Source organism: Coffea arabica, chromosome 5e, assembly GCF_036785885.1.
Source record: "Coffea arabica cultivar ET-39 chromosome 5e, Coffea Arabica ET-39 HiFi, whole genome shotgun sequence".
NCBI lineage: Eukaryota > Viridiplantae > Streptophyta > Magnoliopsida > Gentianales > Rubiaceae > Coffea > Coffea arabica.
The window spans coordinates 40,228,585-40,254,735 of record NC_092318.1 but is presented as its reverse complement, the minus strand read 5'-3'; the positions used below and the strand labels follow the sequence as shown (position 1 = coordinate 40,254,735).

General features: G+C 35.0%; 1 protein-coding gene across 3 annotated transcripts in view; it reads right to left on the bottom strand.

Moving 5' to 3' along the window:
* The window catches only part of LOC113688301 (cysteine-rich receptor-like protein kinase 10), a 30,103-nt gene extending 4,988 nt beyond the window's left edge, over positions 1-25,115 (bottom strand). Inside the window, exons 1-7 of one of the 3 annotated variants that reach the window (XM_027206099.2) lie at positions 24,042-25,114; positions 20,849-20,980; positions 20,641-20,771; positions 20,342-20,552; positions 19,604-19,841; positions 19,317-19,467; positions 12,465-13,312 (exon numbers count right to left, since the gene is read on the bottom strand). In XM_027206099.2, the coding sequence (XP_027061900.1) occupies positions 12,980-13,312; positions 19,317-19,467; positions 19,604-19,841; positions 20,342-20,552; positions 20,641-20,771; positions 20,849-20,980; positions 24,042-24,906 (2,061 nt within the window). In that variant the 5' untranslated portion in view covers positions 24,907-25,114 and the 3' untranslated portion in view covers positions 12,465-12,979. The other 2 variants (XM_027206100.2, XM_072048662.1) reach the window with 2 other exon arrangements.
* Positions 25,116-26,151: the final 1,036 nt, after the last annotated feature.

Sequence of the window (26,151 nt, the reverse complement as noted above, 5' to 3'; positions counted from 1 at the left end):
GTATTCGACAATATTTCCCAACGGGGAGATTTTCTCATGAGGCGTGGTTAAGCTTTTCTAGTCAAGGGGACAACTGACGATTTGGTTCGACAATTACTGTGAGATCGAATCTGTTTTAATTATTTTCTTCATTTATTGGTATTTATATGTTTCTTGATTTTAATTGCTATGGCCTTGTGTATGATTGATTAGTGCGCAATAATTAATTATTCATATAGGCTATTTTTGCTAAATAGGGGTAATTGAATCCGTAATTGTTCGTTATCTCTACCTCAGTAGCAACTAGCGTAATTGGGTTTATGTCAGGGGAGCATATGATGTAAGATTTGACTGTTATACAAAGCCAATTCCCATCCTTCAATCCTAGAGACTAGGATTGTTTGAAGGGAGGGCAACTGTAATGGCTGAGTTGGAGCCTAGTTAGCTGACGTCAGGAAGTTAGTTAGAAGGAGATATTCCAAATAACAGATTGCATGTGTTGGTTAGCTAATCGTGCATGTGAGTCATTTCATATTGCATGCGTTAGTTATATCGTTAGAATACCAGAAACTAGTATAAAACAGAGGAGGAAGATAAGAGATGTAGCTTGGGATGTAAACATTTCTTATTTTCGTCTATACTATCCCAGTCTTCCTTCTGCTCTTTCTTCTCTCTTTCTCCGTATCTACATTTCTCTTATTTTCTGTCTTGAATTCGTTCCTTGTGGTGCAAGTCCAGTACAATATTCATGTTTTAGCAGTTTCAAGATCGTGATCCTAACCCATGAATACTCTAGAAAATTGGACAACCTATTAAACCTAGAAGTTATATGATACAGAGCCGTTTATGATGAAGTTTCATGGTTTTTGTATTCTACAACAGCAGAACCATGACTTGGAAATAAGAAAAACTCATAATCTTGCATAGCATAGTTGCATTGAATCGGTCATAATTTGGTGTATAAAGCTTGGATTAAGGTGCCATGTGCTTTCCCAAAGGGCTTTTACTAATAAAGTAATTCTTCTGGTTCAATTTATATTGAAGGTAGAAATTTTTTCAAGGTTGACTGTTTCAATTCAAAATCTTGGAATAGTTTCTCATCAAAGTTTTAGCCTCTTGATGTATATAGTAGTGGAAAGCCCATTCTTGTATGATTTTTTCAAACTCACGAGCATCCGATTATGTAAATCTAGTCCATTCTGGAAGTTTTAGTTCTGGTAACCTTGTAGTCATATTTGAATGTTCTAAAATTAAGATTTCGGAGATGACTCCTTCACGAAAGCTAAAGACATCATTGATCTTTCCAAATTCCAACTGTATAAATATCTTGTGAAAACAGTGAATCGGCCGGGACAATTAAATCTTTTAACCATTGTCAAATCTTGATATTTCCTGATTTGCACAAGTTGAATATTTTGAAATTGAAAGAGACTTATAAACTCAATGATTTTTAATAACTGTTTACTGAAAGGTTTACTAGAATCAATTAATGGTACATGGAACTATGTTAAAGAATTTTTAGATAATTATTGTTAGTTACGGATGAAAAACTTTTTAAAATATATCGATGAATGCTGATGGGATTTTATATTTGCTAATTTCCAGGTTTTAGATGAAACTCATGTTTTCATTCAAAGGGTTTTTATTTAGTGTAAGATTAGTGTTGTGTGTGTATGTGTATGTGCCTATATATATACGATTAATTACAAAATCTCCCCCCTAAGATTTAACCAATTTTGTACTTTGTCCCCTAACATTATTTTTGATTTTTGACTTTAGCCTCTAAACCATTAATCAATGCTAACATTGTATAATGGAAATGTCAAAAAGACATTGATATCCCTAAGGGTTAATTACAATAAATTCCCTTACGATATAATGCATTTTGCACGAATTTCAGATTGGTTCTGTAAATGCTGCCGGTAGGACTGTTAGGATTGTATGTAGTATTTCCACAGTAATACTCAAGAAAACTAACGGGGCTAGTGAATGTGGTATGGAAGCTAATAAGCAAACAAAGTAATAATGGAAGTGAAGCAACAAATTTCTGGAGATCATTTCAAAGGCAGGCATCAAAAGAGCAAAAGGCTAAAAATCCACAAATTACAATTGTAACATAGGTGCCAAAGTTTTGGTTGAGGGATCATGAAAGTTGAGAAAATTCTTAAATTGTGATGAAAAAACAAGTTATTCTACAAAGGGGATAATTTGTGAAGTTGGTTCCACAAATGTGATCTTCGCATTTGTGAAATGCGAGTTCAGATACCTCGCATTTCACAAATGCGAGGTAAGTGTTTCCAGAAAAAAAGAAAAACAAGCTCGCATTTGGAGAATGCGAGCTGAGTGCGAGGTACTCAATCTGAACACAAACAAAGTTCCCAATTTCGGCATTCAAGTCTGTCTCACTCTCCCTTCACTCTCTCCGTCCAGCTCACTCCTCACTCTCTCCTCTTGGTCGCCGCTTTCTCATCGGAAATCTTGGTCACAGCTATGTCGTCGGAATCTCTCGGCCTTCTCGTCGGAAGCTCTTCTATTTTGTAGAGCTTCAGCATTTCTCCTCAAGCGAAATCTGGCGGCGGCACTTTCTCGTCCGAAGCTCTCATCGGAAGCATTAGAAGCTCTCGCCCATTGCAGAGCTTCCCCTTTGGGAACATGACCTCTGCTAGCTAGCTGCCCCTCTCTCCCTCCTCCCAATTTGCCATTTTTACAACCTCAACAGGATACCCCCTCACTTTTGAGTCCCATTTGCACTGCACATTTTATTTTCTCTTGGCATCTGGCTTTCTCCATTTGTTGTTTGCTCAGAAACAGCATAAGAGGTATGCATTAAATTTTTTTTCTGAGTTTAAATTTTTTTTGGGATTTTTTGTTTTCCGAATTGAAGTGGCTTTTCTGATTTGGCAATTTATTGGACATTGTTGTTGTTTCGGTTGGTCTTTTATTTGCTTGCCATGCTTAGTCTTCTATGATGGTGTCTTCTTGTAAATCTGCATTTAGTCTTCAATTCATTAAACATCAATGAAGTCAGCCCTTTGAGTCTATGAAGTTGACCTGAGAAATTATACAGAACTGACCACCAAAATAATTCCATGTTGGCAATATGATTTGTTAGTGGATTTTTGCATAATGGATCTTGCACGGGCATGTCCGGGGTCTGGTTGTCAAATATCAGGCCCTTCAAATCATTCTGGTATTGACCCTGAGATATTTTATGTTGCTTCCAATTGTAAGATACCATTAATTATACATTTTTATGAGGATGAACCTCTTATAAATTTTATAAATTTCAGAATCTTCTATTAATATTTTTGTAATTATTTATATTGATGTGTAAGTTGTGTTTGAGAAATTTCCAATTTGATGACGAATTTAAAAAAATTTCTGCAAAAAGGGTGTTTTAAGTATGGACTAATATTACTTAATTGGACAAATGCTTCCACATACTTGAGTAATTCAACAAAATTGGTACCCGAAATGCCATAAACAAGCTCAATAGCTCTTCTTCTATCATACCAAGCTTTCATATAAGAAATTTTAGCATTCAAATTTTTCTTCATGGAGGATATTATTTTTTTAACTTTATTGTTCTTAAAAACAAACTCCATTTTGTTAAGAGAACAACTCATGTACAATTCTTTTTAAAAAACAAAAAATGTGAATGTGAGGTCTCACCTTTCTTTTTTTTTGTTTGTTATTTTATTTTTGTGAAAACATTATGGTTGGTTGTTTTTGTTTTTACATCTGCATTTTATAGAATTATTGAAAAAAAGATAAAAATAAGAAAAGGAAATCATCATGATTTACTCCTTGGCATCAAGAGAAAGGACCATTAGTTTTATAAAGGATGAACAAATAATGAGATAAATATAAACTCTTTGTCGCGCCCCATTTTTGAAAAGAAAAATAAAAGACGAGTTTAGAAAAATGAAAATTTAATTCAATTTTTGATTGAAAAACATGATTTTTGATTTAAAAAGAAAATGGGCCTAAATGGGGTTTGTAATGCGACGATGTGGGCCCAAATTATAGTTTAAAAAGGGTTTTTGAAAAAAATCGAAGTCACCAATTGGTAATGAGTTAAGGTGTACCAAGTCACCTAAAAATGAATTTTTAAAAAAAATAAAAAAAACCCCTTTTTAAACGACTCCAAATCTACGTAAATCAAAGGAAAAGGTTCGGGAGTCACATTTGAAGAAAGGGAAGGCAAGGATAAAAATCTGAGGCACCCTTTCAACCTAACCAAGGCTAGTTGCGTAATTTAGTCAAAGATTTTCTTATTCTTAACCTAAAAATTTATCACATTTAGATGTACTATATGAATGCAAACCCTAGACCTAGGAGGGTGTCGGGGGGTCGAAATGTATCTTCAAAACTTATTTGGTACCAATCACATTTATTATGACGCCCAATGAAGACTTTTCGAAGAAGTCACGAATAATGCAAAAATATGAGACTCTAAGAAAAGAAAAGGAATAAAATAATTATACAAATATACATGTCTTAAAGGAGTGCATCATGTCGGATACGGGGGACTAATGTTCGTGACTCAATTTTCCATTTAGTAGAGGGAATACGAGCGTGCTAAGGCTAGAAAGCCAAACTCGTCCATATCCCATATCCAAAGGGCAATTTCCCTAATCTAATCATGCAAATGTACTAGCTTAGTTCTAATTCTTAAATGGGAATGCAAGTCTAATGTCATGTTTTCATACAAAGGGGTAAGGAATATACATATAAGGGGAAAATACGGGATAAGGGCTATACATATAAGGGGAATATTATACAAAATGATAAAAGACCTGATAAGGGTTTATTTTACGTATTTTTAAGTGTATTTTATTAGTTAATTTGGTTTGATTATTTAGTTTTATAACTAAAATAACTAAGATTTTGGTTAAAATCTACATTTTATGTTAAAATGGCTAACATTGCATTTCTATTGGATTTTTATGGTAAAAACTTCATATTTTGTAGGTTTAATGATTCAATCATCAAATGAAGTGCATTGAAAAGATATTTGGATGATTGAAGATGGATTAAAGTGGTGAAAATTAAATATGAAGTGTAAAAGGAGAAATGCAATTTGAGGACAAAAGAATCAAGAAAAGTCAGCTTTGACAACTCTGATACATTTTCGTATTTTGACTATATCTGGAGCTACACATATTGGATTGAGGTGATCTTTATACCATTTTGAAGCTAAGAGATAGACCTAAAATTGGTATGAAGACATCTGAATCCAATTCAGCCGTTTTCTCAGTCAAAAAGTCAGAATACCAAAATTCAACACTGCTATCCAAAGTTGAAAACAAGGGTTTGACCAGGTGATAGTATTTCGATCATATCTTAGGCTACATAGCTCCGATTTGGGTGATTTTTATAGCATTGGAAAGCTAACTCAAAGGGGTACAACTTTGGTGTTTTACACAAAAGCTAGTTCAGCCTGTATCATGGAGACAATCGTAGTTGAAGTAAGGCCAAAGTGAAAACGCGAGTGTACAAAACGTGAGTTGTAGCCGCGTTTTGTAGCCGAAATTCTGCAATTTGACTCAGCCATTTCTCTTGTGTTCATACCACTTTCCAGCTATAAGATGCAAGGGAATTTGGTGCACATGCTTCAGAAGACAAAAGGGCAAGAAAAGTGGCTTATTTTCAAGTCAAAAACATTGGTTATTGACTATCCTAACAAAGTTGAGATTTGGGAATCAAAAGGTGGAATTTGACTTGGAAAAATGGAGCTCTTGAGCAGTTTTTATGCAGAGACATTGGGAGATGTCTGGACATCCATACGTAGCCGGAATTTCTGATAGCAAATTCTCTCTAGCTAGCAAATATTGAGAATAGAGACATACGGGAGAACTTGGAGAGTGCAGAAATGTAGCTCTTTCATCTTCTGTGTGTTAGATTTGTTTAGTATAGAGTAGTATAGTTCATCCATTCTTGTATATTGGCTAGATTAGGATGAAGATGGAGATGAAGAAGGAGGAGTTGAAACTCAAGTGACATGGGTTATCTCTTCTCTAACTCTTTATCTTTTGTATCAGATTCTTAAGTTTAGTTAATATACAAGTTCTGGATTTTGTGTTTAATATGTGTCTCTAAAGTTTAAGTCTTGGGTTTGGTTGAACTTTCTATGATTGTTAGTGCTTATTATTTGGCTATTTGACTGCTATGATTTGAGCAAGTTATTTAGTACTTTAACTCTTTAAATCATGATTAATCTGGTACATTAATTGTGATTATCTAAGGTGTTATTTCTGCAATAAAAATTGAGATTTAACACTAGTTCAAGAGTGCTAAACATAAGGAGTACACTCACAAAAGTAGAGGTGCACCTATGTGGTTTTCAGTGATTCATTTCATGTAATTTCACTGAAGAAATGAACTTGTAGCTAATTTCATAACCATGAGAATAGGTATGGATTAGTTATAAGTATAATTGATTCACTACGAAAGTATGATTCAAATGCATAAGGAAATTACACCTTAACTAGCCTAGATGTAGTACTAAATGATCCAAATATAGCACTTGTATGAGTAGTTAGGGATACTACAACCTAAGGAGCTTTTATTTGTTATTTTGTATAATTTCAGTAGGTTAAATTTGTTATAATTCATTGATAGTCTAAATAATAGAGAAGGTTTAGTAAAACCGGTAATTGTTCACTCTTCCCTGTGGGATCGACCTGATATATACCCTAAACTACTAGTTGATCTGTAGACTTGCAGTGAACGGGTGTAATTCGGTTTTTTAACTTGCCCGTATGTAAAATACCCGTCAAGTTTTTGGCGCCGTTGCCGGGGAAGATTTGACAATATCGGTGTGAATAGCAACTTTATTAATTTAGACGTTTCATTAGTTATAGTGTGAATGTTATTTTCTGTTGTTTTTGTGTTTTATGTGTGTATGTGTTTCATTACCTATTTTTCTTACTAATTTTGCTTTTGAAGTTGTTTAAAAGCAATTTTAGGTGATGAGAAGGGTAGGTCAATTTGGAGGACAATGCTTGAGAAGTGGAAGAGTGGCAATGGATGGTTAGCAAGTGCAAAACTCCTTCAACAGAGGTAACCAAGAATTTACTGAATGTATGTCTTTTGAAAATGGTTTAAGGTGCTTAAAAGCTAAATTTGATGTAATTAAGTTACAAGTTCAAATGGACACCATGATGCATGAAATTGAGCAAGGGAGGAATGTTAATGCTTTTAATTCTTATCATGTGATTTGTGACTTGTGTGGCGGTTATCATGCTTCTAATACATGTAGACAAGCACAAAATGTGGATTATTATGATGAATTAGAGCATTACAATCCCTGTTTTGATCGATATAGTGCTAATTGGAGCAATTCTCCTGCTTATGGTTGGGATAATCAATGTACTTATAGTGATTCTCCAAATTTTTATGATTACCAACCTAAAAGTGTCCAATATGAATCAAAACCATCTTGGGAGTTGGCAATAGAAAAGTTAGCTAATGCACCTCTACCTTGGGAGTTAGAAAGTGAACCATTAGTTAATGATTCTAATGCATCTTGGGAGCTAGCTGTAGAACATTTTTCTAATCAATTTGATTTAGCAATAGAAAAGCTAGCAAATGCAACTTCCGACCGTTTTGGTAGGATTGAGGAAAGAATAGATGAATTAGTTTCTCACTTTGGTAGAATACATCAGCAATTGAATGTATTGTGTGAAGTTATTTCTTCTAATAATTTGTAAAATGATCCTAGCATGAATGGTGGAAATGTTGTATGTGAAAATGGATTGCATTTGGATGAAAATGATGAATCTCAATTATATTTCAATGAGCAAATATCCATTTCACATGATAATACCTTTGAAACTAACTTTGAGCCTCAAGAGGTGAGTTTTAATGACTCATTTTTCACCTCTCTTGAGGAGTGCAGTGAAAGTATAGGTTCTAAAGGTATTCCTACCCAAGATACTCTCATGACATTTCCTTTGGTAAGTTCTCAAGTGGTGCATATTCATGGTAATATTTATGAAACACTTGGGATAGGTAAGTCACTTCCATTTCTTACATCAATAAATCATGTGGTTTTGCTATAAAGTCATCATTTAATGATCAACCACGTCCAAAAATGGTGGATTATTCGTTAACTAAGCCTCCTTGAAAAAAGGAGGTGATATAGTCGAGCCAACGACTATAAACAAAAGCGCTTGTTGGGAGGCAACCCAATGTTTTAGTACCTTATGTTATTTTGGTGTGATTTTGTGGGTTGAATAAGTGTTTTAGTTGATTTGTTGTTTTTGTGCTATAGGGTTGGCAATTGGAAGCAAGAATGACCATTTGAGATAAAAAAAAGGCGAACTTTGATCAAGCCACTCAACCCCTTGATTTGCGTTAAAGATGTATTTGATCCGTCAAAAAGGGGTAAAATGCATGTTTTTATCAATTTACATGTGTGCACATCGATAAAATTGGTAAAGAAATGATCTATGATGCATTTTGAGTGATTGGGGTACTTGGTGTAATTTTTGAAAAGTTGAAATTCTGCTAAAAGTCGCAGCAGAAAACGCGTTTACAAAGAAAACGCACCACAAAGTCGCGTTTCTATGAAGCGCGTTTTCAATTCTGCAACGAGAATAATGAAAATGCGCTACAAAACGCGACATTTAATCGCGTTTTTATGATAAATCGCGTTTTCAAGCCTGGATCAAAACTCAAAAACGCGACTAAAAGTCGCATTTTCCAACACAGCCGCGTTTTCATTCCTACAAGATTTGTGCAGGAAACGCGACTAAAAAGTCGCGTTTTATGTGACTGAATATAGGTTGCAGAAACGCGATTTCCAGGATTTCTTCTTCTTCAAACTTCATCTCGCAGACGCGTTTTTCCTCTTGCTTTCTACCCAACTCACAAATCTTCATTTTTACTCCATCATCTTGCTAGAAATCATCAACCCAACACCTTTTGAGCTTCATACAACCTTTTTAACCGATTAAAATCCAAGAAAAACACCTAAAATCAGGTTTTTGAGGGATTGAAGGTTAGGGTTCTTAAACTCTAATTTCTTCAATTGGAGGTCAATTGGAGGTTGTTTCATAGGGCTTTTGATATTTTTAGCATCACCAAACTTCCTTCTACGTGATTTGAGGTAAGTTTCTTCATCAAATCTTTTGATTTTAGAAAGTCATATTTTTTTTTATCCTGAGCTATCTGACATCTTTTATTTTCGAAAATTTGATGATGTATATGACCATTTTTGAATTTATTCATGCTTATTAAGATTGTTTAAGCATGTTTACATGTTTAAATGTAGCAATTTGTTGGTCATTATTGCTTTCAAAATTCACAATTGCTATATTTGGAAGAAATTGAAAAATGGATTTAGGATGTTTTTGAGCTATTGGTGATGACTAATTATGGTTAAAAATGGTTAGTTGATGATATTTTAGCATGTGCATTGTGTATAGCAAGTAATTTGGTTGATTTGGTGAGTTAGTTAGTTTAATTTTTGCCTAAATATGATTATAGCTAAAAGCATATTATTATTATTAATTCTAAATAGTTATAATCATAATTGTTCCTATTTTTACTAATTAAATTATAATTGATACATATCTTGTGTAATTTGGTGATTTTGGGCAACTTTAGGCAGAAAATATGTCTTGTTTTGTACGATCATTGAATGATTAGAACTTGAGCAATTGTATTTGAGCTTATTTGGATTAATTCTGGATTTTTGTTGCCAAATAATGAGTTGTAGTACATGTGGATAATTGAAATATTTTTTTAAGTACTATGCCAAGGGGAAGAAGAGCGGTACTTTCATCCTCTAGTAGTGAGGAGAGGGAGGTTAATGAAGAGATGGAGGTGACTGATGAGGAGAATTCACCTTCTCCTCCACCAGTTAACCGTCGACCTGGTGAGGGCACCTCCCGTGGAGCGGAAAAATCGGTATTTGACAGTGCTAGGTTCAACACTCGCAGGAATCAGGAGTGGCATGAGGCGCGTGCTAATTTGGAGTTTTTGTTCGAGATGCACATCAGTCCACCAGTTGAGATGATGTACAACATTTCAGATGCTTTTGCTCAACTAGGATGGGCTCCGATTCTCACCCTACCAAACCATTACTACCCCGACTTGGTGCGCGAGTTTTACGCCAACATTGAAAGTAAGGCGCGCTATAGTGGAGAAATAGTTGAGTCCTGGGTGCGTGGAAGACGAATCACCTTGTCACGTCAGAATTTGGCTGCTATTTTGAGGTGTATGGATGACGGCCGTCCAGTAGATTTGAAGAAGGAGTTTGTTCCCCCGAATAGGAGATGGGATCCCTCGCTGGCCATGACTAGGTTTGATCTTGAGTACCAACCTTTTTGCTCTACAAGGAAGGAGACCATTTTGGCAAATGTCTTTGAACCTCGTCATCGGCTTATCATTTACATGATGGCTCACAATGTCGTCCCAAAGAACACGGGGCATACGGAGGTTCGCAAGAGCGATATTTACTTCCTTGATTACATGTTCCACAACCGAACTTCCCCGTATGCTCGAATTTCATTGCCAAACATCATCATCAACCACATTAGGTCTACGGCGAGGCGTAAGACAACGTCCTTCAAACTTTCATTTCCTCGTCTACTGACTTTAATCTTCACCCGTTTTGAGGTTCGATTGGAAGGCATGCGGCGGGAGTATGTTCCACCACGTGCTGAGATGACTATCACTACTCTTCGCCGCCTTGGTATTGGCACGGGGGACATTCCACGCCCTGTTCAGGAGCGAAGACAGAAGGCTAGACATGGTCGGGATGAAGCTGGACCATCTACTGCAGCACCACCTCCTCCTCCACCACAAACTAATTGGCAGCGACTTTTGGATCATATGGAGGATTTTGCATTCCAGTTCGCTGACGTTAGGAATCGTCTAAGCCGAATTGAAGATCATTTGGGCATTCATTCACCACCCAATCGTGATGCAGAGGATGACGATGATGCCGAGGGGGATGCCTGATTTGGCACACTAAAGATGCCATCTTTTGTTGCTGTATTTGCTTGCCTTATTGTCTTATCTTGTGGATCTTAAGTTGTTTAACTTCATTTTAATTTTTTTGTTTTTTATGTGGTAGGTACTTGTATGTTGACAGTGGTTCGTGATTAGTGGCTGATAAGGATCTCAGCCATTGACTTGGGAAGTACTTCTTTCTTTTCTTTTCTACTTTTGTTTATTTCCTTCCCTACACATTGAGGACAATGTGTAATTTAAGTGCGGGGGGGAGAAATATGTGTGGTACTTGTGGTTTTAGTTGTGTTTGATATAATTCTTATGCTTAAATTGTGTTTCTTGTGGTTGCTGGTAGGGAGTTTTAGTCCACTTTTAAGGGGAGACTCTGTCAAAATTTTTCCAAAACCTTATACATATATATGTTATTAACCATAATAAATAAATAAATTTTGTCACTTATCCTTTTGAAATAAATATATGTGGTTTTGAAACTTCTTTTCTCATTTAATTTGAAAATGACTATTATGTGATTATAATTTTTGCATTTGTAGGAAAGTATATCTTGTAAAGTGGAGAAAATTATGCCTACATTTTGCATATTTGATAAAAAAATTCTTCTTTTTATCTGATTTTATAAGATAAGAAATTAATATGGTCAATAAGTGTCATACTTTTCTCATGATTATTCTTTAGAGGGAATATTATTGTATCATTTACCAAAAAAAAAAAAAGTTATTCTACTCCAATGGTTTTTGTACTAAGTAACCGGGAGTCTTCATCTACAAATGTTGACTTTTGCGTAAAACGGTACTTAAATTAAGAGTATGAAAAGCAACTTGAATATGTGAAATGTTGAGTAACCGGTGATCTTCATCTAAAAATGTCGATCTTCGCGTCAAAAGGCATTTTTCACAATTTAAGTAATATTTAACCCTTAAAATATATACATAAAAAAAAAACAAAGAGTAAGTAAAATAAATCCCTCTTTAACAAAAATAAGAAGTTGATCATGGGTTTAGGAAGCATATTATTGACCATATGAGTTACTTGCGTATAAAATTGGTTAAGGATGAGAAATTGACTTGAATTTGTTATAATGGTGGTATAATTGGCTCTCCTTTACTTGATATTATGAGTACTTGAGAATTAATGAAAGATTGCATAATTGTTATTTACCTTGTTTTGAGAATATGAAATTGATTGTGTACATATATTTATCTTCAAATTTTGGATCATTGTTGGTTTGTATTTCTTATTGCATGAGGACAAGCAATGGTTCAAGTGTGGGGGTATTTGATAAGGGTTTATTTTACGTATTTTTAAGTGTATTTTATTAGTTAATTTGGTTTGATTATTTAGTTTTATAACTAAAATAACTAAGGTTTTGGTTAAAATCTAAATTTTATGTTAAAATGGCTAACATTGCATTTCTATTGAATTTTTATGGTAAAAACTTTATTGTTATTACAATAGAATACTTAAGAAAGCTTAGGTGATAATAAATCATTGCATGCTGGAAAAGTCCAAAATCAGGATGAATCTGATATACTTTAAACTCCTTTAACTAATAACACACTCCAAGAATTGTGAACCAAGACAGCCTTTATATTGGTTTTGTTACCAAACGTATACATTGTAAACCTAGGCTATCCTTCATAATTCGTTGGTACAATGATATAATTGATAGACTCAGTTTGGAAGCAAACTTTGCTATGTACAAATGATAAAAGTTCAAGACATATTGTTTGTTCGATCAGATGGGGATTAATGTCCATAAATAAAATTGCTCTTCTATTTTTAAAAAATATCTAAAGAGCGACAACAACTTGTATTTTCTTTCAAGCACATCCTTATACCCCTAAGGTGGAAGAAGTCAATTAGTGTGAAGAAGCAAACATTGAAACGATCCCCTAATTTCCAACAATAGTGGGCAAATTTAGATACCTTCCTGGTAAATGAATCATGCTTCAAAATCTACAACATAATGCTGATGATGAACTTGATATTTTCTTCTAGAATTGGCCCATTTCTTCCTTCATCTGGGATATGGTTCAGTAATTGATGCATCATTGACAGAGCTTGGAGCTGAAATTCTTTGAGTGTTGGATTGATCAACTTTCAGCTCGTCTACCCTGCTCTCCGATCCATGGCTCCGGAAAACTGCCGGATAGTGTGGAGTTGGTAGGGGAACAGAACCAGGATTGAGCATGCAGACCACAGAAGACATTGTTGGTCTTTTAATGACATCTTCTTCAACACATAGTAAGCCAACTTGGATGCATTGAATAACTTCATTTCTAGCATAAGAATCTCCAGTGCTTGAATCCAAAAGAGCTAAAGTTTGGCCGCGTCTCCAATGGTTCCAAGCCTTTTCGAAATAATCCCACTCATGAGGTGTACATTCTTAAAACTTCAATTAGCTTAAATAGATATATAGGTAATGTCAATATTCACAATAGGCAATATTCAATACTCTCTATTTCAAGTTTAACCATATAAAAAGATGGATTAATCTTTTTTATATTGATAGTGTATACACTGTTGTCAGCATTGGATGAACAACAATTATGCAAAATTTGAAATTCAAATTCAACTTTTACACACATGTCATGAATCCAACGGTGATAGTGTTTACACGGTCAATGTATATAAGATTTATTCATAAAAGATTTCGAATCACAACCTTTTTTCCCATCATTGTAGTTAAGTATAACCTGGGAAAGAGTACAATGGTCTTTACTGAAGTTTACAAGTACTCTACTTTGAGTGTGTGCCAACGTACAAACGAGAGAAAGAATAGCAATTATGACAAGTCTTGCATCCGACATCTAAAAATTTCCATGAGAAGCACATAAACAGAAATACGTATTTATTTAGGGCAGGTAGTTCATAAATTATCGTGCCATTTTGGTCTGGTTCACACAAAATGTTGACCTTTATGCTTTGCTTCATCCCACATCGGCCAAACGGAAGGAAAGGCTCCTTTGGAAAGCCTATAAATAGAAGGGCCGATTGAAGGTTTTAAGTGTACTAAACCAAGAGAGCATTAGTGGGTTATTTGGGTCTTTGGGTCATTAAGCCTTTTGAAGTAGAAATACTTTGGACTCTCTTATGTTTTAGTATTAGGTACCTCTTTGGCCTAGGAACCATTTTTTTATGGCTTTTGTGTATCTTTTTCATAATAGAAATATTGCTCCTCTTCCACCCGTGGACGTAGGTCAATTTGACCGAACCACGTAAATTTCTGTATCTTTTATTTTACTTTGTTATTTGTCTTTATTGGGTTGCCACAACCCTTTTATATGATCGATTTTACCGCCTAAGTATTATATGGCTGGTGTCTACTGCCAAACATTATATGGTCGGTTATATTGTCTAATTTGTTTTAACTTTAGTTTGTTTATTCCTGGGCCAGTCCTAATAAACTGGTATCAGAGTTGGTTGATATATTTTGTAAAACAGGTTCATCTCGTGAGGTCCATTCATCCTGTGGGGTTCGTTCATCTCGTGGAGCCCATTCATCCTGTGGGCCCGTTCATTTGGTGGGGCCCGTTCAACCTGTGGGACCCGCTCATCTCGTGGGGCCCGCTCATCCTGTGAGACTCGCTCACGAAATTTGCGTATTTTTTTTACTAGTTTTTGAGACAAACTTTAGATTATAGATTTTGTGGCAACAATGACAATATCAAAGACGGTTGTCGAGAAATTCAACAGGAATGTCAACTTCGGCATGTGGCAACTCAAGATGGAGGCCATTTTGGTTCAAGACGGAGTTGACCTAGCGATACACGGAATCAAGAAAAAGTCAAAGGATGTGACAGATGCAAATTTTGCTGCGATGGATAAGAAGATCAGATCCAGCATAATCTTAAATCTCTCCGATGAGGTATTGCGTGAGGTAGCAACGGAGACTTCGGCCAAGACTATGTGAGATAAATTGAAAGTCTTTTATATGAAAAAGACTGTCGGGAATCAGCTATATCTGAAGCAAAGTTTGTATATGCTTCGGATGTCTGAAGGTACATTTATACTCTCCCATCTTGATAAATTTGATTATATTATTATAGATTTGGGGAATATAGATTCGAAATTGATGATGAAGATCAGGCCCTATTACTTTTGTGTTTCCTTCCCCAGTCCTTTAAGCATTTTCGTGATACTATGATTTATGGAAAGGAAATAATTTCGTATCGAAAAATTAAATCTACATTAAAATCTAAAGAGCAGATAGATAGGGATATTACTGGGAAAACTAGTAGGAGTCAAGCCAATGGTTTGTTTGTTGGCGGTAGATCTGAAAAGAGAAACACAGAAAAAAGAAGTAGATCCAAGTCCAGACATAAAAATGTGGTGTGCCACTATTGTAAAAAGAAGGGCCATGTTATCTCTGATTACTTTAAATTGAAAAATAAAGAAAAGCAAAAGGAGAAAAAGAGTGAGACCACCGAGACTAGTATTGTAGTTGATGAGAATAATGGAACCATTTTCTATGCAATAAAAAATAATTTTAAATCTAACAATGAGTGGATTTTAGATTCGGGTTGTTCATATCATGTGTCCCAATAGGAACTGATTTTCAACATATGAATCAACTGAAGATGGAGTTGTTTTAATGGGTAACAACGCTGTTTGTAAAGTTGTTGGCAAATGCACAATCCGAATTAAAATGTACGATGGTATTGTGAGGACGCTCACAGATGTTAGACATGTTCCAGATTTAAAGAAAAATCTCATCTCTTTGGGTACTCTTGAGTCTATTGGGTGCAGGTATTCAGCTGGAGGTGGAGTTCTCAAAATCAGTCGAAGTGCTCTTGTTGTTATGAAGGCACACAAATCTAGTACTTTATATATTTTGCAGGGATCTACTGTTACAGGTGCTGCTGCTGTTTCAACATCAACTTTGTCCGATTCTGATTTCACCAAATTGTGGCACATGAGATTGGGGCACATGAGTGAGAAAAGCTTATCTATTTTATGTAAACGAGGTCTTCTTGGTAGCCAGAATATTGAAAAGATGGAATTTTGTGAATATTGTATTTTTGGAAAGCAGAAGAGAGTTAGCTTCCAGTTGCCGGCAGTTCACAGGACAAAAGGAATTTTGGACTACATTCATTCAGACCTTTGGGGGCCTTCTCGTGCTCCTTCTAAAGGAGGTGCCAGGTACATGTTGACTTTCATTGATGATTATTCAACGAAAGTTTGGGTATATTTTCTTAACCATAAAAATGATGTTTTCCTAACTTTCAAGCAATGAAAAGTTTTGATTGAGAAACAAATAAGAAAACATATTAAGCGGTTGAGAACAGATAATGGCATGGAATTTTGTGGAGGCGAATTTGATAGATTCTGCAAAAATGAAGGAATTGTTCGGCATCGCATTGTCAGAATGACGCCTCAATAAAATGGTGTAGTCGAACGTATGAACAGAACGGTTTTGGAGAGAACGAGATGTATGATGTCCAATGCAGGGTTAACAAATGACTTTTGGGCAGAGGCGATCAATATGGCCTGTTATATTGTCAACTGTTCTCCTTTTGCATCTCTTGATTTCAAAACTCGTGAGAAAGTTTGGTCAGGTATTCTTGCTGATTACTCCAATTTAAAGATTTTTGGGTGTCCGGCATACATGCATGTGAATGATGGAAAATTGGAGTTTAGGGCTAAAAAGTGTATTTTCTTGGGTATGCTTCTAGGGTGAAAGGAAACAGATTATGGTGTCCTGATCTCAAATCTCCAAAATTTGTGATCAGTAGAGATGTTACTTTTGATAAATTGTCTACGTTATCTTCCAAGAAGGAGTCTTTTAATCCTTGTACTACTGATAGTACACAGAAGCAGGTGGAGCTTGATATTGGTAGTTCTGATCCTTCTCAGACCAAATTTTCTATTCAACAAGTGCTAGTAGATGCACCTGAATCTATTGTTGAAGATAGTTCAGAAGAAGAGGAGTATTCCATAGCTAGAGATAGACCAATGAGAGACATTGGACCACCACGAAGATATGCAAATTTAGCTGCATATGCTTTGTCTGTTACAGAAGAAACTGATACAGTTGGTGAGTTTTCCACCTATTCAGAATCAGTTTCTTGTGATGATTCTGCGAAGTGGTTGATTGTGATGAATGAAGAAATTGAATCTCTTCATCAGAATGAAACTTGAGTTCTTGTAAAGCCGCCGTCAGATAAGAAAATTGTTGGATGCAAATGGGTTTTCAAGAAAAAGGAAGGTATTCCAGCGGTTGAAAATGTAAGGTATAAAGCACGATTGGTTGCAAAGGGCTATACTCAGGTACAAGGTGTTGATTTTAATGATGTGTTTTCACCTATTGTTAAACATAGCTCTATTCGTGTTTTGCTTGCTTTAGTTACCATGTATAATTTGGAGTTAGAACAGCTCGATGTTAAGACAGCTTTCTTACATGGCGAACTTGAAAAACAAATTTATATAAAGCAACCCCAGGGTTTTGAGATTGAAGGTAAGGAAGACCATGTTTGCTTGTTGAAGAAATCCTTATATGGATTGAAGCAGTCTCTGAGACAATGGTATAAAAGGTTTGATTCCTTTATGTTGGGTCATGGTTATTCAAGGAGCATGTATGATAGTTGTGTTTACTTCCGGAAGTTAGATGATGATTCTTTTATCTATTTGTTATTATATGTTGATGACATGCTCATTGCTGCCAAGAATTTGTCGGAAATTTACACTTTGAAACTGCAGTTAAATAGTGAATTTGAAATGAAAAATTTGGGAGCAACTAAGAAAATTCTTGGCATGGATATTAAGCGAGATCGAGGAGCAAGGAAGCTGTTCTTGACCCAAGAAAATTACCTGAAGAAAGTCTTGGAGCGTTTTGGCATGAAAGATGCAAAACCTGTAAGTACTCCTCTTGCTAACCATTTTTGGTTATTTGCTGGTCAGTCACCACAGTTAGATGAAGAGAAAGATTATATGGCACTGATTCCTTACTCTAGTGCAGTCGGAAGTATTATGTATGCAATGATTTGTAGTCGTCCGGATATTTCACAAGCAGTCAGTGTTGTTAGTAGATATATGTCTTGTCCAGGTAAAGAACATTGGCAAGCTGTGAAGTGGATTCTCAGATACTTGCAAGGAACTTCAAACGCTTGTTTGGAGTTTGGAAGAAATAAAATCACTCTGATTGGTTTTGTAGATTTAGATTACGCCGAGGATCTTCATATAAGAAGATCACTTTCTGACTACGTATTCTACATTGGGGGGTTGTGCAGTCAGTTGGAAAGCTACTTTACAACCCTTTGTGACTCTATTTACTACGGAGGCAAAATACATGGCAGTGACCGAGGCAATCAAAGAAGCCTTGTGGTTGAAGGGATTATTTGGCGAGTTTAATCTACATCAGGGGGTTACCGTTATTCACTGTGATAGTCAAAGTGTTATACACTTGACTAAAGACCAGATGTATTATGAGAGAACAAAGCACATTGATATAAAATATCACTTTATCCGGGATATCATTACTGAAGGGAAAGTCCTTGTTCGAAAGATCAATACCAAGGAGAATGCTGCTGACATGTTTATGAAAACCTTTTCCAATTTACAAGTTCAATCAATGCTTGGACTTGATTGGTGTTCATTGTTTGTGATATGGCCCGTTGGGGCTTATATGAAGAAGGTGGAACAAGTTTATAATCTCTTGATGTTGGGGACTCATCAAGGTGGAGATTTGTTGACCTTTATGCTTTGCTTCGTCCCACATCAGCCAAACGGAAGGAAAGGCTCCTTTGGAGAGCCTATAAATAGAAGGGCCTATTGAAGGTTTTAATTGTACCAAATCAAGAGAGCATTAGTGGGCTATTTGGGCCTCTGGGTCATTAAGCCTTTTGAAGTAAAAATACTTTGGACTCTCTTGTGTTTTAGTATTAGGTGCCTCTTTGGTATAGGAACCACTTTCCTACGGCTTTTGTATATCTTCTTCATAATAGAAATATTGCTTCTCCTCCGCCTGTAGACGTAGGTCAATTTGACCGAACCACGTAAATTTCGGTGTCTTTTATTTTGCTTTGTTATTTGTTTTTATTGGACTGCCAAAACCCTTTTATATGATCGGTTTTACCGCCTAAGTATTAGATAACTGGTGTCTACCGCCTAAATATTATATGGTCGGTTATACCGCCTAATTTGCTTTAATTTTAGTTTGTTTATTTCTGGACCAATCCTAACACAAAAAATGGTATTGCAAGTTTAGGTGAATTTAATAATGAAAAAAATAAAAGATAAAAGGTTGAAAATTAGGAGTGCCAATATCAAATCCTCCTCCCCAGTTCTGCAAACACCAAAAAAAAAAAAAGAAGAAAAGTAACGACTATAGCAAAGGTTTTGCAATTTGTACTTACATAGCTAAGAAGGTCTTCGGAATCTCTAGATTGATGGAAGTCACTGCTCTTCTTGCCCGTCACAATTTCCAAAATTACAACCCCAAAACTAAATACGTCTGACTTTACTGAGAACTGACCCCATCTTGTGTATTCAGGAGCCATATAACCACTACAAGCCACAATGATTGTTATAATTAGTACAAAGAAAATCCGAATGATGCAATCAAATGGAGGTGTACATAATTTTCCATGAAAGATTCAAAGTGATATTATGTGAGAAAGGATAGTATGGGAGCAAAACTTACATTGTCCCAGCAATTCTATTTGTGTTTCCTTCATATTGATCAACTCCACAAATCTTTGCCATGCCAAAATCTGCTATCTTTGGACTCATATTTCCATCCAATAATATATTACTTACTTTGAGATCGCGATGAACAATTCTTAGACGAGAATCCTCATGCAGATAAAGAAGTCCTTTTGCTATACCTCCAATGATATTGTAACGTCTTGACCAGTTCAATGATCGTTTATTTTCTGGATCTACGCAAATTTAAACACAATATATTGTGCTAGCATTGAGAATTATTAAATCAAAAATTCCAGAAAGCATAATCAAATAGGTAAATTACATTTTTAGCTTTTAAAATATAAATGCACTCTCAGTTTAGTTCTCAAATTTTTATTGTGGACACTTCACATTGTCCCACTTCAGTATAATTATTAATGAAATCATTAAAACAAATGGAATATTCCATCCCACTTTGATCATTACTTGCCATTATTCCATTAGTTTTTACAATTGAGTGAGTGATTGTAATGATGTGTGACAAATGTGATGCTTTAGGAGGTGAAGTATCCAAAATTAAAGTTTAAGAACTAAAGTTTGAGTGCGTCTGTGGTTTAAGGGTCTAAACTAGAATTAAACATTTGTCTAGAGGCAATTTGTCCGTCATTTCCATAAAATGGCAAGTCAAGTAAAATAGAATAAGATCACATGGAACAACAAAAAATTACTATAAGTATGTCTAGATTGAACTCACCAAAGAGAAAGTAGTCAAGGCTTTTGTTAGGAACAAATTCATAGATGAGTATCTTTTCTTCTCCTTCCAGGCAAAATCCCAATAGCCGAACTAGATTTCTGTGTTGAAGCTTTGCGACTACTACAATTTCATTTTTAAATTCTTCTGCACCTTGCACTGAGCTCCTTGACAGCCTTTTAACAGCTACTTCTTGTCCATTACCAAGTACACCCTGAGTAAACATGCATACTAGAATTTAATTGAAATATTAAATGTGTAGATATTCAAATTCACAAAAGCAAAATATTTCATGCAAAGACCTTGTATACACGACCAAATCCACCTTCGCCAATTTTGTTATCCACCGAGAAGTTATTTGTGGCAATTTGAATTTCAGTTAAGCTATACTGTAAAGATTCGGCAGTTAAGATATCAGCAACTCCATCTACACCTGAAATAAGCAAACAGACTTAATTCATTTGTTCAAACAAATCTGAAGTGTTTGTAATATTAATCAATCTACTTTACCACTTGTTTCCAGTGCCATAGCAACATAACTCTTCCGCAATCTTCTTTTCAGGAAAACTAAAGCCATGATAAATAGCACGACAGCAACCCCAATTAATGGGACAGCAATCCGTAGGGGGCTTCGCCCTTTGCCTGGATGAAAGTTAGTTTAATTTAGCTTCCAAAGTCAGCTGATCATAGGAGATCAAGTTTATTAAACTTCGAGGTAGAGTCACTCTGAGACAGCCTTACATAGACAAAAAGCTAGAGTTGAGATCCTCTCTATTACTTTCTCACCATTTATGTGCCTAAATTTATGTCAGTAATTTTGCTTCCACAAGTTGATCAACATACTTAAAATTCATTCTCATTTATGAATTTTTTGTCATTCAATTTGTACAAAACACTTTGACGGTGCAATATGGGCCAAAATTATAATAAAAAATGTAAAGTTTGATCCAATATTAAAATTTAATCAATTTAATTTGAATTTTTTAATATACTTTAAACAACACGAGAAATATAATTTGGATGACCTTTTATTTCAAAAATAGTAGTATAACCATGTTTACTTAGGTGTAATGGAGAAAAAATTTTCTTCAATTAATGGAGAAGAGCCTAACCCAAAAAGCTATGCAAAAACACATTATTTGAAAGAATAATTTTTTTTCAATTCTTTTTGAAAGTTTTTCACCACCTTTTGGCCTCACATGCTTCATGTTGATGGTAAATGAAGAGAGATTTTCAATATTATTGATTAATATTAAGAAACTCCCTTAAGGTTTGAACATATACAAGCTTAACTGTGTTTGGACCAAATTACGACTACCCATTGTAAGCGATGCTGTCCAGACCCAGTGATTATAAGGAAATGAGAACAATGCCAAATATTACCAAATTGCTGTAGAAGAACAAAGGTTGAAGAAAATTATTTACCAAATGAAGAAGAGAGACAAATCACCAAAAATTCTTTAGCCTATGCACTTGTAGCCTTGTGTAGAAGTGCAAATCCTTATTTCTTATTCGTTGGATGATTTCGCACCACGCATCTGTGGTCCTGTGAAATTGGATAGCATAAGTTTCCTTCGCTTTCAGAAGACCACGAATCTGAGGTGGGAAATCATCCAACGATGTGTTTCCTCTGCTGTGTTTTTTGTTCTTTTGTCATGTATTTGTTTTTAGTTATTCCATTTTGATTTTTTATGACCCTACATGAAGAATACATGGCAATATGCATAGTTATTAAACTCAATTGGACAAGAAATCAAACAGAGGGACTAATATTCTTCATGTAAAGTACTTTTAGATATGCAAATTAATATTTACAAATATAAAATAGCAATAAAGTACTTTTAGATACTAATTATTATACTTTGAATGATATACAGTGAACATACAAATATTAATAGAAGATTTAATTTCATTTTACTGTACTTGTACATAAATAAATAACACATTCAAATATATAACAAAATTGTATCACTTATTTTCAAAGGTATAGCATCATTTTTATTATTTTATCTTTCAAAAATAAAATAGTTTTTAACAACTCAAATATTGTAAGTTTGAAAGTTAAAAGAATTAATTTTCTAACAAAAAAGTAAACAAGTTTATTTAATAAAACATTTAATTATCAAGTAAAAACTAAGCAAGTAGTAAAAGTTTTTACACATTTAAGTGGAAATCCAACATACAAATCTAGTAAAAATTATATTACACTTTATTTCAAAAACAATGATCCACAATTGTATTAAAAAAAAGAACCCAATCAACTGGAAAACCGAACTCTCTGATTGAACCACCATGTCAAACAGGTTTGATCGGACCAACTCATTCTTCAATCAAATTGGAAATCCTTTCGGCCGGATGGTCGAGTCATTGGTAGGGTTATAAACGAATCGAACCGCTTACGAGCAACTCAATTCAAAGCTCGACTTGAGCTCGATGTGTTGCTCATGATAACTTGAGCTCAATCAACATCAAACTCGAGGCATGCTCAACCTAATCAAGTCGAACTCGAATTCGAACTCGAGTTCAAAGCTATTCAACTCGATAGTTCATGAGCCAACTCAATTATATATATATATATATTATTTTTTATTTTGATAGTAAAATTACATATATATCCCTAATATTTTAGTTCATGAGCCAACCTCCTCGTTACCAAAGCACAACTAAGGTAAAATTGCGATTTTGAAACCACAAGAGGTTAAGAGGCAAAACATTAAACCACGAAGAAGTACCATTAATTTACTTATTTAATATCAGATTTTAAACTAGCAAACAAATTATATTGCACTATAACGGAAAATCTTTTACATGCTTACAATACATCCTCGATCTTCTTGAATGTCTTTGTCTAAAATTGGAAAAACTAAAATGGATTCTTCTTTGCATTATGCCATAGAAATTTCATTTTTTTAACGTAATTTTGCAATCAATACCCCCCATAATATAACTCATGTACTATTTTAGTTACACACAAAAGTTAAATTAAAAATACCAAACTTTTTCCATTTGATTAATCATTGCAAAATTTTCCATGAACTTGAGCCCTTTTACACTATGTAAATGTTTCTAGCAAATTGAATGCAAAAACTTTCTCAAATGCACTTTATTTTCATGTATGCTGATCAACCAATCAAAATAAAATTATAACATAAGTATATGATTTTTAAAAACCATATAATAGATAAATGGATAGATAACTAAATAAAAACGTAATGCACGTCAGGCCATCACAGTTAAAGGGATTCCGTAATGTCCATAACAATTCTACTTCAACATATATTCAATAGTTATTACAGTGCTAATGCTTGCAAAAAGACTAAATTTACTGTCCTAAGAAGTATGACCACTTAAAATCTTCCATAAATTACAAATGATGATGCATGTGATCAGTAAGATGTGCTGATGCGGAAATCTTACTGTTACGTATTCAACTAAAATTTGACTTAGAAAATTCATTAAGTTACGTGGTGGTCTCCTTTCGTTTGAAAGTGAATTCACACCCATCATCCTATATTTACATATTCTACTAACTTCAATAATATTAATTCCAATAACAAAGGTATGAATTTAAAATGAAGGATGTAAATTTAGTGCTTTTCATTTTCGACCTAGAATTTACTACAAACAAGAAATTGTAAGAATTAAGATTGTATTCAACACCAATTCCAAGAAGAGACGGCCATAGCAAGGCTGCAGAACTTACCTTCAGTGGAATTAGGAGGAGGACCGCCAGGAGAGTTTGGCGAGGCAGAGGATACATTATCATAGAAGCTGGAGACCTCATACCTCAGATTACAGCTTGGATAAAGTACTCTCCCTCCCTGCTTCTTGGAACAGCACGCGGGTACATCCATTATAGCCTCTCTGAGGCAACTTTTGCAGTCATAAGGGGATAGATCTGGTGTGCACTGCGTAAGGGTATACAATCTCTTTTGATCAGTGGAATAATTGCCTTCTTGGACAGCAAACTTTTTGCCCATGGTATGATTTGCAGCCTCATCCGCAGCGTTATGCAATAAATTGATCAATACCATTTTGAATTTGTCCCAGTCAGGTCCAGGGACATCGAATGGATTGCGCCTAGTCACATTCTCTCCCAAATCAGCCTTGGAGAAGATCGTCTGGTCAGAAAAACGTACCAAGCACTCGTCATACCAAACAATAGCAGCTGTTTGATTCGGGCACTCCTGAAGTAGTCGTGTGTGGGCATCTGCGACGCATTCTTTGCAAACATCAGTGTTGACATCACCTCGACAGAGAAAGAGGCCATAGACCTTGTTTGAAGGGTCATCGCCAGTACTGAAATTATAGAAGCCATTGTTGTCTGTCCGAGATGCATGCGAAGACAGATTGTAAAGCAAGAAATTCAGATTGGCTCTGTAAATGCTGCCGGAAGGACTGTTAGGATTGTATGTAATATTTCCACAGTAAGAGTCAAGATAGTTCCAGGGGTCTGTGTCGTTGGAAGTGGAACAACAATATTCAATGGTATGGAAGCTAAGCAAACAAAGCATGTAATATTTGAAGTGGAACAACAAATTTCTGGAGATCATTTCAAAGGAAGGCATCAAAAGAGTAAAAGGCTAACAACCTACAAACTAGATTGGTAGATTAGGAGCCAAATTAAGTATTGTTTGAGGGATCATGAAAGTTGTATAAGCCAGGAAAACTTATGGCCTGGGAAAACTTGACCTTGGCAAGTCTTACAACCAAGTCGCCTGGTCGTGAACCATCAGCTGACTGGCCTGTAACCAAGATTCTATAGTCAATAGATGCTAAAGGTATCGAACAACGTCACTTGTGGAGGATAATTGGAATTTGACTAATGTGGAGAAGAATAAAGTGGACCCAGACTGAATCCCTACCTAGTAGTTCAGAGTTCATACTGGTCTGAGAAAGAGTTCTCTAGATACAGTTAAAAGGATAGATTATACATAATCCCCCGTGGATTCACTTGTTGTCACATAAACGACCTAATATTGCTAAATACCCACATAAATCTCATGTGATTTCATGTAAAGTGAAAATTGGAAAGAAAATAAATCCCATAATATTTTGAGTTACTAGTAGTGTCCTTATTTAAGCATACTAAATCAATCAACACTTTAACCACCGTACATAAAATCATACGAGAATAATGTGGTTAAAAGCAAAAACTATTGAGGGCTAAATTGAATATTCATGCAAATCGTAGGGAATTTAAATAGATATTTTGATTTTATCACACACGTTTTTATGTATGGTTTAATCAGTGTAACTATTGGTGCTTCCTGTCCATTTTTCATATTACATGAAACCACGGAGGTTACATAAATATTTTGAAATCCTAAAGGGATCATGTTGCAATATGAAAGATTATTTTTGTTGTTTGGGGGGGGGTTGGGTTTGGTTTAACCTAGTTAAATCATGTAAAGTCTGTCGCATTTTCGTTATTGGATTGAAACTTCCAATAATTTTCGTTGTCGAAAATACAATTTGCAATATATATTAGTGTCTTCACCTTTTTGTCCAACTTGTTTACATTTCATAGACTTTTCTTTTTCTTTGGCTAAAGTGGGAATATCACGAGATAAGCATTAAATCAAAAGGCCCTACAACGAAAGAAATACCTGTCCAATTTATATTATCAATTTCATACTCCATGTGCTTGTCGGCATCTCATTTATGTTAAAATTAACTTTTCAAGATTGGTGTTCTGTTTATATTGTTTTTTGTTCGTGATTTTATATCTAATTCAGTATTTTTGTTGTCAAAATCACCCAATCTTACAACATATGTATATTTTGGAGTACATATTTGTGTTGTTCATAAGA